Here is a 17,428-nt window from a genome sequence, read left to right as displayed (position 1 = left end):
CTAGAAGTAAACAAGCTCAGTGATCTCAGTGATCAAGTAAAAGAACTCAGTAATAATAACCCTGAAAAGACATAATAATGAATTTCAATTACGGTAAAGGCACCAATAAATAAACCTCTATGACTGATAGTCTTGTATGTTCAACATAAAAACAAATTATCCTCAGGCAACAAATACAAATATAAAATTATCACATCCTTGAGTACCTACATCTGTAATATCCAAAAAATGTTCCCTTGTAATACAATTTTTTTTAAAATATGAAAACTGACCATTAACAGCTATCTTCCATACTGCAAAACAGCAAGAACCCCTTCAAACTTAATGTAATGCAATTAGATCTAGAGCATGACAAGAATTACAACTTTTCATGTAATAAACATGCTATTATCAGGATTATCTAAACTTTAGAATACCTGAAACAATTACCTGTCCTTCTGAGATATCAGCAATATAGTAATGTTGGTGGGAGAGAGTACTTGGGAATTCGGAGTTCAAGAAAGGTCCTTGACGATATGATACCCACAACTGGAGCTGGGGCTCAGAAGAGTGAGATCCAAAAAGGTGCTGCAATAACAAATAACAAAAATCAACTAATTACATCAATTGAATGACTACTAAATTTCTAATGCACAAAAAACTATGCAGACATCAAGCATCAATAGTGTATTTTATAGGAATTAGTCAGAATGTTTTGGTGATACAATAACTGTGTTCTGAACACTTCAAGGAACCTGGGTAGAGAATTTCACTTGATAATAGGAAAATAATTATTCAAAACCAAAATGAATTTTTCCACACAAACATATTACTTATACTACTCTAATTTTGTGTTCAACAAATGCCCACAAATATCATTCCTTGTTAAAAAATAGAACAGAATAGAAGATAGAATTTAGGCCAAAGGCCAAGTGCTGGGATCTAAGAGCTCATTCAGCACTGAAACTGAAATTTACAGTAAAAAGTTTAGAAGGTGCAATGGGAGGAAAACCTCGCAGTTGCACCACGAAGCAATTGTTAGGAGAGGTTGGTAAGAAGAGAGATTATGGAGGGAGGTACAATAATATGAATGAAACGAGTTGCAGATAAGGGCCAAAGCGTTGCTGCAAAAATCCTTAGGTAATGCCTATATGTGGTGCACTGATGGAATCAAGGTTAAGTTTCTCATGAATCAACTAACGAAAATAAAGAGCATAGCCTCCTAACTCCACAAAATAAGTGTTTAATCTTACCTCAGAGAGGCTTTAACCTTTCTAAGTAAATTCTAATTCTCACCAAGCATAAGGGAACTGCTACTTCATTTCCCAATAAAGGCAGGAAAGAGAGTATAGCATCCCCATTGCAGAAATAAAAAATGTTTGGGGTTTCTCAACCTCTCTAATGTAGCCAGTGCTACCAAAGAAAAAGCGTTCATTGTTACATGCTTTAAAGATGTAATAGTTTGAAAGGCTCTGTACATAATTTTAAGACCACAACCAAGCTCCAAGAAAGATTTTAAGACCTATTTGAGATTTGGATCATATGCAATCTCTAGTTGGGTATGTTGTGAGACAGAAGAAAGTGTCCAACCCTATAGCCCTTAATAGCCTAGACCAACAGATTTTAGGCTTATCTTGGGAAGCTAAAAAACTTCATTATATTATCTATAGAGGTACAAGTGCAGGAAATTCCTCAAGACAAACAGTAAAATACCTCCTACTGCTAATACTGTATAAATTTTTGAGTCTTTCCTAGTACTGAGGATAAACTATCAAGATACTCTTCAAAATCCTTAAGCTTGTAAGAGATGGGTTAATAACTAAAGCACATGGATGTGTTGGTGGAATCTGATGAGGTGTGGGTGTCTGAGATCTCTCCAGCAGGGAAGGGTTCAAGGAAGATTTATGCTAATTGTACCTACAGCACAAAGATGTAAGCAACTAACATTACTTTTACATAAGATTCATATCACACAACAGAAAAACTTGTGAATACGTAAACTCTGCTGATAAAAGCTACAATTTTCAATCAACATGTTTACGATAGGGTCTCCTTCCTTATCTAATTTAATTTGAGTATATCTTAATTTTACCAGACCACTGAGCTGATTAACAGCCCTCTAAGGGCTGGCCCAAAGGATTAGATATTTTTTACGTGGCTAGGAACCAATTGGTTACCTAGCAACGGTACTTACAGCTTATTGTGGAACATATATCAAGAAATGAATTTCTAACCACCAGAAATAAATTCCTCTGGTCTCACATTGGCAGAGCAGGGCATTGAACTAACTACCGAATTGGTAGGCAAGCAGGTAACCCACTCGTCCAACGAGGAACTCTCCTTCCTTAATAAATATCACGATAATCATCAATCAAATACTACTTTACTGAGTACTGGATCTCAAATATAATGAGTACCTGGGTATCACAGACTACTCACAATTGCATTCTTGATGATTGCGCAATGGGACTGGGGGTAATGAAAAACTGACAACTATTATCTTAATAAATTTGCTCGAAAAATAAAAATATACCTAAAAAACCTCAAAATGCAAAATGTTTTTGACCTGTTGAAAATCAGACCTGATCTCCTAAAAGGTGCATTGATACAATATGACCTTTCTTATACTACCATAAAATGAATCAAACTAACTTTTTATTCTCGTTGAGATTTTGTCATTTTAACGGTTTAGTAAGTACTGAACTGTTTCATTCATCACTCTGCGATATTAAAAGAATTTTAACATTTGATGTTTCTTTCAGCAAAAAACGCCAATTGGACGTATCAAAAGTCGATATAAATTGTCTGTTGGGTGCCGATTGGACTTGTATATGTCGATATAAAAAAAGTTTTTTTAAAAATTCACGAAAACTTTTAAATCACGCGCCCTGGGGGATGCTGGGAGCTCACGGATCAAGGCATTGTTTTGTTTACAATCGTTACCCAGGCGCGCAAACACAAATTTCTTTCTCCTCGCACTAAAAAGCATCAGCGACAAATCTCAGAAATTATTTCGTCACTTTGACATAGTTTTTGCACCATTTTATATTAGCCGTTATATGGAGTATTATATATGAAAATGTGCGCAATTTCATGTAGAATACAAAAAAAAAGCAACTCGTGGTTGTAGCTTTTATCAGTTTTGAAATATTTTCATATAAATCACAATAAGTGCCACAATATCAACCTTCAGTCAACTTTGACTCGACCGAAATGGTAAAAAACGCAATTGTAAGCTACAACTCTTATATTCTAGTAATATTCAATCATTTACCTTTATTTTGCAACAAATTGGAAGTCTCTAGCAAAATATTTCGATTTATGGTGAATTTATGAAAAAAACTTTCCTTATGTCCGCGCTGTAACTCTTCCGAAAAAAGTCATAATTTTTTTTGTCCGATTGTCGTAATGTTTGTACCATTTTAAATTAGCCATTACATAAAGTTTTATATATGAAAATGTGCGCAATTTCAGAGGAGGGGCGACGTCACACCCCCTTGGAAACTCAACCCTGCTTAGTTATACTGGGGGGTTGCGGTACGGAAGGGGAGGTCCTAAAGCAAGCCTGGCTGCGGGCATAACCAAACCTTGACATGTAAAACTGTGGGTTGTACTGAATACCATACGCACTCCTGCGTATCTTAGCTGAGTATCCTGGATTCCTCACTTCCTCCGATAGCCCAGGGGGAACAAGGACAAGGATCAGGGGGGGTATGAGGAAAAGTCACACACACTCACACACACTGGCCCGTCCACCCCAAGAAGGGTGAAGAGGGGACCTAAACTTGTTGCTGGCCTGCCACCATGGGGCCAATCTCAAAGGCATCGAGCGACCTCCTCGTGCAGTCTTTTAGATAGTGGGCTGTCAATATCGACTGCCTATTCCAGACTCCTGCCCTCAGGACCTGGTTCACTGCCATGTTCTGAGAATGAAAGGGAAGCCCCAATTCCCCTGATGTCATGGGGCCTGGCTCCTTTGGAGGGGAAAGGCCACCCTTCTTGTAGGCCCTCCTGATGGTTTCTCTCAGCCAGAAGGAGATGGTGTTTTTCGAGGCTGCCTTCTTCACTCTCCCCGTGGTGACGAAGAGGTTCTTTACCTCCGGCCTGAACCGAGCTGTCCTTTCCATTTACTTCCGTACTGCCCTCACCGTACAAAGGAGGAGATCCTTAGGCTGGTCCGATTTTGGGAGGGCAGAGATGGAAAATCCGCGAACCTGAGATCCGAGACCGAGGGGTTCTGATTCTTAGCCATGAAGGAGGGGACAAACCTGAATGAGAGTTCTTTCCACCCCCTCGTGTGGGCCACTACGTACGACAGGCCGTGGAGCTCTCCCACCCTCTTCATGGAGGCCAGGGCTAGCAGAAACACCGTCTTGAGGGTCAGCTCCCTATCCAGGATGTCCTTGAGTGGCTCGAAAGGGGGCTTCCTCAGGGAGTCCAAGAATATTGCAACATCCCAGCGGGGAACCAAGCCGGCACTGGGGGGACACTTCTGCTCAAAGCTCCCTATGAGCAAGGTCAGCGGTTTCGAGTTCCCCACATCCAGCCCTTTCAGGGAGAAGACCTGGCTTAATGCGGCCCTGGCTCCTTTGACCGCCGGAATTGACAGGCCTCTGTCCAACCTCAGGTAGGTCAAGAATTCTGATATGTCTGGGATCTTTGCTCGGAGGGGTTCCAGACCCCTGTTCCTACACCAGGCCCCGAAAACTTTCCACTTTGCCTGGTAGATGTTAGAGGAGGACTCCATCAAGTAACCAGACATGTGAGAGGCCACCCTCACCGAGAACCCTCTCCTATTTAACAGCCGCTCGATAGTCTCCCGCCATGAAGGGAGAGGGCTGGAATGTTCCCATGGAACCTCTCGAAGTGGGGCTGCCTTAACAGGTCTGGCCTGGGGGGCAGCTCCCAAGGCAGTAGAGAGGCCAACTCTAGAAGGTCCGGATCCACTCCCTGTCCAGCCACCAAGGGGTCACCAACATCAGTGCCGCCCCTTTCGCCTTCCTCAGATGGTTGAGGACCTGCCTGAGGACTCCAAAGGGAGGGTGCGCGTGCATGTCCAGGCCATCCCACGGGTGCTGGAACGCATCCTCCTAAAACATGGCTGAGTCTGGCACCGGGGAGCAGTACACCGGCAGTTTGGCGTTTAGCCTTGTTGCAAACAGGTCCAGGGATGGGGACCCCCACTTCCCTATTAGCTCTCTCGCTACCTCGGGGTGTAGGGACTATTCCGATCCCACCACCTGACCCCATCTGCTGAGGATGTCGGCGATTACATTCTTCTTGCCGGGAATGAACCTTGCCATCAAGGAGGTCCCAAGGGCTTTGGCTCGGCTCAAGATCTCCTTCGTCATTCTGCAGAGATCCCGTGATCTCAGGGGCCCCCCCCCCCCCTGCTTCTTGACGTAGGCGACCACCATGGCATTGTTGCACATCAGAGACACAGTGTCCTCCCACTGCCTCCTTGAAAGCTTCCAGGGCACGCTTCACTGCCAAGAGCTCTAGCTTGTTTATGTGGAAGGTGCTCTCCTCTTGCGACCATATCCCTCCCGCCGAGAGGGACTTCAGGTGGGCCCCCCAGCCTACCTTCGACGCGTCCGTAAACAGGAGCATCTCCGGGGGTACTGACCTAAGGGGCACACCCCGACGAGAGTTTGCAGGATCCAGCCACCAACCGAGGGCCTTCCTTGTTGCCAGTGAGATGGGAACTGGCTTTTGAGGTGTTTCCTCCTTCTGGGACCACCCTACTTTCAGGTCCCATTGTAAGGGCCTTAATCTCAGCCTTCCCTGGGGGACTAGTTTTTCCAGGGAGACCAGGTGGCTAATAGCCTTTGCCGGTCTCAGGGAGTGGCTCAGGAAATTGCAGGCGATTCTTCGGAGGTTTGCCAGTCTGTCCTCTGATGGGAAAGCTCGCCCTGCCTCCGTATCCAACTCCATCCCCAGGTACACCATCCTGGTGGAGGGGACTAGATGGGACTTCTCCCAGTTCACGACGACTCCCAGGGTTTTGCAAAAGGCCAGGAGGGTGCCCCTCTGCTCTACCAAGCGCTCCTTTGAGGAGGAAAGGAGTAGCCAGTCGTCTAGGTACCTGAGAAGGCGTATACCTCTCTTGTGGGCCCAAGACGACACCAGGGAGAACACCCTCGTGAACACTTGCGGAGCTGTTGCCAGCCCGAAACAGAGCGACTTGAACTGCAAGCTCTGGTCCTCCCACCTTATGCGCAGGTACTTCCTGGAGGACGGGTGTACCGGGATCTGGAAGTAGGTGTCCTTAAGACCCAGGGACATCATAAAATCCCCTTCTCTCACGGAAGCCAGCACCGAGCGTGGCGTTTTCATTTTGAAGGGCGTCTTTAGGACGTACAAGTTGAGGATCGAAAGATCTATGACCGGTCGCCACCCCCCGACGACTTCTCCACCAAGAAAAGGCGACTGAAAAACCTGGGGGAGTGATCTACCACCTGCTGGAGGGCTCCCTTCTCCAGCAGTGCTTGAACTTCTAGCCTTAGGGCCTCCCTGTGACCAGGGTTCCGGGCTGAAAAGACAGATTGGCCGGCTCCCTTGACAGGGGAGGTTTCTGGTCTAGAAAGGGGGTTCGGTAACCGTCCCTGAGGACCTGGACTGTCCAGGGCTCGGCTCCGAGATCCTCCCAGTTCTGCCAACAGCTCGAGAGGCAACATCCCACCGGTGGCAAAAGACATGGTAGGGGGCCTCGACTCCTACTTCCTCCTAGGGAAGCGGTTGTTACGACCCCTTCTGGAAGTAGAGAGGTGTCTGGACCTGAAGGATGCCTGGGAAGGCAGGAGGGTCCTGGGGGAGGGGTGAGTCCCCTGGTCTCGCCAGTTCCGAGGGGCTGACTCCGTGGAGGGAGCAGAGAGGGGTCCTATTCTGAGGCTTCGGTCTCTTGCTAGGTCTTTTCGGCACTGACTGACATAGGGGAGGGGCCCTATATACGATGGAGCCTTGGCTGGCTTTCCTCCACCGTTCCACAGACTCCTCCACCAGCTTCTCCGGAAAGAGAGCAGCCCCCTCCACTGAGGTGTTCTGAAGGGTCCTGAGCTCCCTCTCTGGAATGTTCCTAGGGAGCTTGGCTAGTATGGAATCCCTCCTCCTCAAGACCCAGTTTGCCCATGACGAGACCAGTTGGGTCGTGAGAAAGCCCACAGACTTACCCCCCGACAAAATCAGTTCCTTGAATTGGGCAAGAGAGGACTCGTCCCTCAAGTCGTGGAGGGTGGGGAACCTGGCTACCGCCCCGGACCACAGATCTAACCATGAAGCCACGTGAATAGAGGTCCAAGCTGTGACTTTCTTGGCCATAGCCTCCTGGTGGGAGAAGGAGACTAGCCCTGACGCGAGCCTCTCTTCCGAGAGTCCGGGCGCCAGGGTCGCCAAGTTACCCTCCACGGATTTGGGAAGAAGAGGGACACCTTCCAGGGCATATAGCCTTCTCTGACTCGGCTTAGACTCTGGGAGTAGCCTAGCCGAGGACTGCAAACGTAGGAAGTTACTCGACCCTGCTATGAGTTTCTCCACCATTGTCAGGGCCTTCTTCGTATTGGTGGACCTAGGGAGGCTGAGAGAGGGCTTGGATTCCTCTGGGTCCCTGAACAGAATGTCCACAGCCAAGGATCTGTTGTCCTCTATCGTCAGGGCTGGCTCCTCTAGCCGGTTCATGGACCTAATAAGAGAGGACCCTCCTAAAAGTTGAACTCTCATCCATTGGACCTAGTTCCGTCCAGGGGGCATTTCTGGAAGCTTCTTTTCTTGGCATGAGGGTCTTTTTCTCAGCATCCCGCGACGGAGGAAAGACCCCAGACTTTGGACAGGGGGAAGCTGGAGAAGCTCCCCTGAGAGGGACACTTAAACCCAGTTGTAAACCGGTCTCCTGCAAGGAGGGATGCCCCAAACGCCCGGACCGCCCCCAGGAGGAGCTCAATCCTGAGCGGTGGAGGGGCTCTGAACCCCCTAAGGAGGCATCGGCCCTAGGTTCCATCTGCGAAGGCGAAAGTGGGTGGGAACACAGAAGAAGGGAGCCCGCTCGGTTATGGAGGCCAACCCTATAGCTGACGAGACCGAGACGGGATCCACCGGGACCGAGGGATGAGCAGGGAGGATGCTGGCTGGGAACCCCCCGTGAGGAATCGTCCTGGGGGCCACTGGGGCGGGGGCCTCCCTCGGCGAAGAGGGCGAAGTAGAACGACGCCGCCCCTGCTGGGAGTTGTCCCGACGCCTGTCACTCCCTCTGCTCCTTTTACGATCCCAGTTACAACAATGAGAGTGGGAAGAGCCGCTCAAGGACGAGGAGTAGCTGCGCCTCCTACCTCTCCCATGACGGCGTCTCTTCTTCGAAAAGCGTTCTCCTACGGGAGGATCACTCCCTCGAGGAGGAACTCGAGGAACTCACATCCTCAGACGAGTCCCGCCGTCTCTTGCTTCTCCTCCGGCGACTCCCGCCGTGGAGGGAGGCCGGGGAGCGTTTCGACCGCTTCGGGGACACCCCCATCACAGTGGGACCACCCCGGAAGGCCGCTCCCAAGGCCACCCCCTGGCTCTTCCTGCCCCTTAGACGGGAAGCCCCAGGACGGGAAGGCATCGTCCTCCATCGGGGATCTGCCCGGAGTACGAGGGGGAAAGAAATCCCCAACAGCAGGCGGGGGAAGGGTCGGAGCCGGGTGGGTGGGTGGCTCCGTGACCGGGTACACCGGCCCGGCTCCGGCCGCAAGCGGCGAGCTCCGCTCGAGAGCAGGCGGAGCCGCAGCTAGGCGAGCCGTAACAGGAAGCTTCCCGTAGATTAAGCTTGGGAGGGGGAACGGGATCCCCTCCCCTACACTTTGATGCCTAAGAAGACGAAGGACCAGGACAGGGTGCCCTGTAACTGCAACCATGTCCAGCAGTCTCTCAGATCCGTGGAAGTCTTCGGTACCTGTTGGGGAAACGACTCATCAGGACCACCCCTAGGGGGGGGACCCGGCAACGGACTCACCTAGGCCCCCTCGCTGGAAAGGGGCAGGAGAAAGATCCTATAGAAAAATGACATTGTTATGATACAATAAAGTTTCATACATACTTACCTGGCAGATATATACATAGCTATCGACTCCGTCGTTCCCGACAGAATTTCAAATTTCGCGGCACTCGCTACAGGTAGGTCAGGTGATCTACCGCAGCCCTGCTCTGGGTGGCAGGGCTAGGAACTATTCCCGTTTTCTAATCATAATCTCTCTTCCACCTGTCTCCTGCGGGGAGGCTGGGTGGGTCTTCAATTGTATATATCTGCCAGGTAAGTATGTATGAAACTTTATTGTATCATAACAATGTCATTTTTTCATACATTCAACTTACCTGTCAGATATATACATAGCTGATTGACACCCTTTGGTGGAGGGCAAGAGACAGCTAACTAACTGACTAGACAGGTAAACAACATATGTTGTAGGTATTAATAAACCTTAGTTCCTACCTTTTTAGATGGAAGACTTCGTGGCTACTGCCCAGGAGTCTGCTTCATCTCAAGAGCCTTAGCGAGATAGTGATCTGTGGCCAAGAGTTCTTGTGGATCTGTCGATGGGGTCTCTTCCACTTACTCGACAGAATCCTAACTGGCGTTTGTCAATGGGAGCACATCCGCTTATATGACAACACGCACTAATTTAAGGAGCACACAACCAATCCCGATCACCCGCTCCTAACCGTGTTAGTTCTAAGATTGCCTAGAGTTATCCCCAAACTCTTTGCAAACAACCACAAACTCGAAACTCATACATACAAAAATAACAAAAATTTTTGTACCCCTCTAATAGTCAGATGTCACTCGATTTTCAAATGAAAGAGAAGTGAAGGCCGCCTGTGCGACTACTGACACTCCCATACACCGAAAACCCCAGCCCGGAACACATCCGACAAGAGGGTTACGTACATAATTTTAAGGATTGGTGCTTTCTCCTTTACCCAGAACCGTTTGTGCTGACACAAACGGACCTAACGAAAAAAACATTTATCATACGTAACTCGCACGTCTTTTAAATAATGGGATGCAAACAGAGTTGCATCTCCAATAAGTTGTGTCCAAAAGTTCTTTAGTGACATAATTTCTTTGGAACGCCACCGAAGTTGCGATGCTCTAACTTCGTGGGCTCCCACTCTTAGAAGATTAAAAGAATCATCTGGACACTTCTTATGAGCTTCCGTGATAACACTTCTAACAAAGAAGGCTAAAGCGTTCTTGGACATTGCTCTCTTGGGGTCTTTCACTGAGCACCAAAGACCTTTCTGCGAACCCCAAACTGCTCTCTAGTCCAGATAAAATTTTAGAGCTCTAACTGGGCCAAAGGGATCTTTCTGCCTCTCTGCCCACCAAACTAGAAAGTCCTTTCACTTCGAAGCTCCTGGGCCAGGGATTCGAAGGGTTTTCATTTTTGGCCAGAAAAAAGGGACTGAAATGAACAAATTGCGGAGTCTCCTTGAAGCCAACTCTTGATTCAAGGGCGTGCAACTCACTGATTCTTTTTTGCCGTTTGCAAGAGAGATCAGAAACAAACACTTTCTAGTGATATTACGGAACAAGCAGTGTGAAGTGGTTCGAAATTCATCTGATGAAGCAATTTAAGAACCACATCTAAGTTCCAGCTTGGAACCTTAGGTACAAGTGATTTAGATGTTTCGAATGACCGAATGAGGTCGTGCAAATCCTTATCATTCGTTAGATCTAATCCTCTGTTTCTAAAGACTGCTGAGAGCATACTCCTGTACCCCTTAATAGTTGGTACTGAGAGATGCGACTTTTGTCTAAGAAACAGAAGGAAATCTGCAATCTCGGTCACAGAGGTACTGGAAGAGGACAGCTTCTTCGACCTACACCAGTTTCTGAAAACTTCCCACTTCGATTGGTACACTCGCCTCGTAGATGATCTGCGGGCTCTAGCAATTGCGTTTGCTGCCTGGCGAGAAAACCCTTCTCGCTCTGACAAGTCTTTCAATAGTCGAAAGGCAGTCCAGAGCAAGAGCGGGTAAGATTTTGATGGTACCTCTCGAAGTGGGGTTGTTGAGCAGATCTATTCTGTTTGGAAGAGATCTGGGGAAGTCCACTGTCCATTCCATCACCTCTGTGAACCAAATTTGAGCTGGCCAATACGGAGCGATCAGAAAGTCATCTTGGTTCCTTCGGATGCCACGAATTTTCTTGACTACTCTTCCCCCAGTATCTTGAACGGGGGAAAAGCGTAAACGTCCTTATTTGCCCTGAACCAGTTCCAGGAGAAAGGCGTCTGTTTGCATAAGCCCGGGGATCCTCCACCAGGGCACAAAATGTTATCTATCCGGTTTTGGAGAGGAACGTGGCGAAACAGATCTATTTGAGGCTTCCCCAAAGGAGCCAAAGGCTCTGACAGACTTCTGAGTGGAGTGTCCACTCTGTTGGGAAGGACCTGGAATCTCCTGCTCAATCTGTCCGCTCTCACATTCCTCTCCCCTTGAACAAACCTTGTCAGGAGAATTACCTTCCTTTGGTTCGCCCAAATCAGTAGATCCCGTGCCAGCTCGTACAGAGCAAAAGAGTGCGTCCCTCCTTGCTTCTTGACATAAGCCAGAGCTGTCGTATTGTCTGAATTTATCTGCACGACTTTTCCTCTGACTAAGTGTTCGAAGCTCTTTAGTGCTAGGTGAATCGCTAAGAGCTCTTTGCAATTTATGTGCCATGACACCTGTTCTGCCGACCAGGTGCCTGACACTTCTCTGGGTCCCAATGTTGCACCCCAGCCCGCCTCCGAGGCGTCTGAAAACAATGTCAGGCTTGGGTTCCGTACTTGCAGGGACACTCCTTTGTTTTCCTTTAATGGAACCAACCACCACTTCAAATGATGTTTTATCTCTTCCGAGAATTGGAACGTGTCCGAGAGCTGACCTGTCTTCCAACTCCAACTTCTTCTTAGAAGAACTGAAGCGGTCGAAGATGTAATCTTCCTAGGAGAAAGAACTGTTCGAGCGAGGAAAGGGTTCCCAGAAGGCTCAGCCATTCCCTCGCTGAAGTGCGCTCCTTCCCTAGAAAGTTCGATACTGTGGCACAGCCTTTCTTTATTCTCTCTGAGATGGAAAAAACTCGAAAACCCCGAGAATCCATCTGAATCCCCAGATAAACCACGTTCTGGCTGGGGATCATCTGAGACTTCTCGAGGTTCACGATCAATCCCAAAGACTTTGTCAATTCCAGTGTTGTTCGCAAGTCCTCCAAACACTGCTTTTGAGATCTGGCTCTGATGAGCCAGTCGTCCAGGTACAGGGAGACATTTATCCCTTTCAAATGTAAGTGCCTTGCTACATTTTTCATCACGTCTGTGAAGACTTGAGGAGCCGTGGACAGGCCGAAACACAGGGCCCCTGAACTGATAACTTTCTTCCTTCGAACATAAATCGAAGGTACTTCCTCGACGATGGTGGATCGGGATGTGGAAGTATGCGTCCTGAAGGTCTAAGGACACCATCCAATCCCCTTGCCGCAGTGCTGCAAGGACTGAGGCAGACGTTTCCATGCTGAACTTCTGTGTTCGACGAATTTGTTCAGCGCACTTCAGTCCGTACTCCATCCCCCCGAGGCTTTTTGTTACAAGAAACAAGCGATTGTAAAACCCCGGGGAGTTGCAATCCAGCACAAGTTCTATTGCTCTTTTGTCCCACATCTGTTCCACCATCTGACGAAGAGTATCCCTCAGAATAGGGTCCCTGTATCTGGCGGACATTCCCTCGGAGATGTTGTCAAGGGGAGGAATGTCCTTGAATGGGATGCGATACCTTCTTGATAATCGACATCGGTCCAAGTGTTGGCTCCTAGTCTTCCCAGGCTTTCGCAAAATAATGTAGCCTGGCTCCTACGGGTGTCTGGAGGACAGAATTTTCACTTCCCTTGTTTCTTAAAGGAACTGGAAGGAAGACCTGCCCCTCTTATCGGTTGACTTCCTTCTGGCGATCGGTCTAGTTGGAAGACCTCCTCGAAAGGGCTGTTTCTGAGCTGGGCGAGCCACTTTCTTTTCCTCACTAGCCACAGGCCTATTCTTCCTTGAGGATTGTCTAAGGAGATCCTGGGTGGCCTTTTCCGTCAGAGAATGCGCGATGTCCCTTCACCAACTGTGAGGGAAAAAGGTTTTCAGAGAGAGGCGCAAACAATAATGCGGCTCTCTGTGAATGAGAGACGGCCCTTCGTGAGGAAAAGCACTGTGCACCCGCCCTTTTCTTTAAAACTCCTGCAACCATATAGGGAGCATACCTCAGCCGATCCATCCTGAACAGCCTTATCAATACAGGCGAGATGCAATTCAGGGTTTCTGGGTCGAGTTGTTCATTTTCTGAGATTTCTTGGCCAGAACCCCAAGGGACCAATCTAAGAAGTTAAAAACTTCTAAAGTATGAAAAAGGTTCCCTTGATGAGGTGATCCGTTTCCGAAAGCCCCCATGTAACCTTCGCTGCATTCAAGGCGTGCCTTCTCGACGAATCACCAAACTCGAGAAGTCTGACTCAGCTGAAACGGACAGAGATAGTCCCATAAAATCTCCCGGTTGTTCATACCAAATTCCTCTCCTCCCTGTAAGTTTAGCGGGAGGCATACAAAAAAGGAAAAGACCGTAACTTCCTAACTCCTTCTTCTTCTTGAACCAGGAGTCAAGAGATTGTAGAGCTCTCCTCATAGAAATGGCAGGCTTCATTTTAAGGAAAGAGGAAGACTTGAGTGTTTTTGTGCTTGAAAAACTGCGAGCGTGGCGAAGGGGGAGCAGCTGGCGTCAAAGAGTCTCCATATTCCTCCAACAAAAGGGACGAAAGAACTTTATAATTAGAAGATCCTTCCTTCATTTCGTCCTCCGAGCATCTTCTGGGTTGATAGGCTCGGAAGGAGAAGGTTCTCTTCTTTCTACTGACTCTTCTCTTACTCTCTTACGAGTGTCAGGCTCTTCCGAGGAATGCGCCTGGTGTACAGTAGGAGTATCTCGCCTGGGGAGGAGTAACGTGCTTGGAATACTCCTGGCGCCTGGCAGGCGCAAAGCGCCTCGAATATCTCCTGGCTTTCAGTAGGCGCATTTTGTTTTGTTTAGAATCCTCCTGGCGCGTTGTAGGAGTATTAAGTTCGACCGTGTAGAGTTATCCGGTACCTGGCGCCTGCGACCTGGGAGGTTTTATTCAGCTTCAGGAATACTCCTGGCGCCGTGGGAGAGTAACGCGCTGGAATACGCCTGGCGCCTGGCAGCCGGCAGCAAAAGCGCTCGAATACTCCTGGCTTTTATCAGGCGCATTTTGTTCAGAATTATCCTGTCGCGTGTAGGAGTATTAGTTCCGAATACTCCGGCGCCTGGGAGGAGTATAAGCTTCGGAATACTCCTGGCGCCTGGGAGGAGTAACCGCCTGATACTCCTGGCGCCTGCAGGCGCAAACGCGAATTATCCGGGCTTTTAGAAGGCGCATTTTGTTCAGAAATCTGCGTGTGGTGGAGTATTAAGTTCCGAATAATCCTGGCGCCGGGAGGAGTATTAAGTGCAGAGTACTCCCTGGCGCCTGAGAGGAGTATAACTTCCGAATACTCCTGGCGCCTGGGAGGGAGTATTTAGTCAGAATACTCCTGGCGCCTGGAGGGTATCTAGGCCCGACGACTCCTGGTGTCTTGTAGGAGTACGCGTTCCGAATACTCTTGATCCTTAGCATGTGTCTGATGTTTAGTAGGCGCTTTCCGTCTCATAAGTGCTCTACTCCTAACAGGATCTTCCTCTTCAGGTAACTCTTGGCGCTTGATTGAAGATCTTGATCTTGTACTGGCTCGTTGCGCCTACTCGGAGTCTGGCTTCTGGTTGGCGCCCTACTCTTGACAGGAGTAGCTTCCTTTCTTACCTCTCTCCTGTCTAGCGCACCGCCCCCCCCAGAGATGGCCGCCTGTGCGACAACTCCCCTGAAGGATGCGTCGCGCCTGGCAGGAGATAGGTATTTAGATCTTTTAATAGGAAGCCTATCATCCTTCTTACGAGTAGGCTCCTTATAACGAGTTCCTACTAACAAGGCTAATTGCTCTTGCATATTTTTCAAAATTTTCTTGGTTGAGGAATCTTCCGCATAGGAGAGGGAGATCTGGAAGGCGCTCTAGGATCTCTTCCAGACCCAGAGTCTGACTGTATTCTCGCCCTCTTTATTACCGAAGGTGCTCCTCCTTCTGAGAAGCGCTCGGGACTCGAATTGAGCTCGTGCTCTTTCTTACTCCTCTTCAAAGGACGGGAAAGATTCGACTCCTTCCCATCCTCCTTTCCTCGGCGAAGGCGAACTCGACGACGAAAAGCACTCTCGAAGGATGCTTTTCCTATAGCGGTCTTTGGCAGTCGATACGATCGATTCTGCCGAAGGGACGCCTGATCGTTGGGGATTCTCCACAACCCCCGTACGGCTTTTCTTTCGACTTTCCGTTCTCCTCCGGGCCAGGGAGCTTGGAAGAGGTCTAGGCCTGGGAGCGTCGCAGAGACGACCAGACGCCCCCTCCACTACACTGGGGACACTAATATCACTGCCACATTCACTTTCCTTACCTTCCAATGCTGCGACTTTTTCCTGCATTTTCTGAAGGGAAGCTCTAAGTTTTCTGCTATTTCCGAAGCGAAACTAGAGGGATTAGCAAGATGTGAACGGGCTGAAACAGAATGGTTATTATCATCATAGGAGGAAGCTACAGACTAGACAGTAAATCATGAGAGGCAGACATACTGCGGGTTTTATAAGCCGCCTTCCTCTCTCTATCTCTCTCTAACTTCTTCAAGTAAGAAGTTAGATTCTTCCACTCTTGTGCATTCAGATTCTCACACTCATTACACGTATTCTCAATCGAACATTCAACCATTCTACACCCCCTACAACTAGTGTGATGGATCTACCGAAGCTTTCGGAATCCTCACCTTACAGCCCTCATTCACACACACTCTGAAACTAACACTAGAATCAGACATATTCACAAATTCAAAAACCAAAAACCAAGTCCAAAAAACAGTCCACGATAGCGAATGCCAAACAACGATCCAAGTACGTCACCAAATATCAGCGAGAGATGATCAAAAGCTTTGCGAAAAAACGAATTTCTAGTCAGGAGGAAGTAACAACAATGTTGATACAGCGGGCGACAGAGATTATGATTAGAAAACGGGAATAGTTCCTAGCCCTGCCACCCAGAGCAGGCGGTAGATCACCTGACCTACCTGTAGCGAGTGCCGCGAAATTGAAATTCTGTCGGTAACGACGGAGTCGATAGCTATGTATATATCTGACAGGTAAGTTGAATGTATGAAAACGGGAGACTTCCTCTCCCACTCCTCGACTCCCTCGAAAGCTTCACCGACGAAGCTTTAGGCTTCTTTTCTTCTTAGTGGAAGCCAAATCCCACTGGTACGAGGGCCAAGAAGAGCACTCCACGCACGTGTTGGCTTTCGAGCAAGCAGCCCCCCTACATGAATTACACAAAGAATGCAGATCAATTAGAAGGGGCGAGAGAAAAGCTCCACAAGCCCGTCCTTCAGGACCTGGGCAACGACATTGAGGCTCCCAAGCCGACATCACACATACACACAACACACGTACACAAAGCACACACAAGGACAAAGGAAATGGGCCAGACACGGGCGTATGCACGCTCCTGCGACCAGAGGACTGGCGATAGGTCAGTAGGATAACATGGTCTTCGACCCCTAAAGGCATAGGCCTGGCCTGGGTGCAGCGTATAACCAGTTTTTTCTGGTCGGACCCGGATTGACATCAGGGAATCTCCACTGTAATGGTTCGAGGTAAGTATCTCGCATCAGAACAAATTCATGGAAAAGATGTATATTTATTATGTTCGCATTTCATAATTATACGTAGTTATCAGCAAGACAACACTATTCAATGATGCTGACGATGCTGAAGTCGGACCAAATCTGATTCTCATTTCTTGTTCAATTTTATTTTGTACTGAATTATCATAAGATTCGATTCTTGGTTTTGTGTTAAATATTTCCTGCACTGAATTATCATAAGCCAATATGCATTGAATTGAGAGAATTAGTCAATAATAATAATTACCATACTGTATATGCATGGAGCCAAATTGAAAACCTGATCACCAGAATTACCATCATTACAAGACGAACCAAATTTATCCACAGAAGGAAAAAGAACCTTCAAAGACGAAGGAGCACCACCCAACATTTCAGAACCTGACAAACCTGAAACCACATCTGAACGACCAACCACTGACTTGGAAACCTGTTGCAAAGAACTCAAAGCAGGAAACAAAACTGAAGAAGGCTCCAAAGACGAAACCGTCACACTAGAAACTTCAACAGAATCCGAACCCGAAGTAACCTGCACTTCTTTTCCTAAACACTACGTAACCTATTATCCCTAATCGTCATTATCTGACCTAACTTTACATCAACTCAGAACTTACACCTTGAGGGGGAAGGG

The 17,428-nt window shown here is 48.1% G+C and overlaps 1 protein-coding gene across 1 annotated transcript in view; it reads right to left on the bottom strand.

Moving 5' to 3' along the window:
• Positions 1 to 17,428, bottom strand: part of LOC135205406 (sortilin-related receptor-like) — a 292,014-nt gene that overhangs the window by 218,150 nt on the left and 56,436 nt on the right. Inside the window, 1 exon segment of the mRNA XM_064235930.1 lies at positions 430 to 567. Within this exon segment, the coding sequence (XP_064092000.1) occupies positions 430 to 567 (138 nt within the window).

Source organism: Macrobrachium nipponense, chromosome 11 (assembly GCF_015104395.2).
Source record: "Macrobrachium nipponense isolate FS-2020 chromosome 11, ASM1510439v2, whole genome shotgun sequence".
Lineage (NCBI taxonomy): Eukaryota > Metazoa > Arthropoda > Malacostraca > Decapoda > Palaemonidae > Macrobrachium > Macrobrachium nipponense.
The sequence above is the reverse complement of the archived record's forward strand: the minus strand, read 5'-3'. Positions and strand labels throughout refer to the sequence as shown.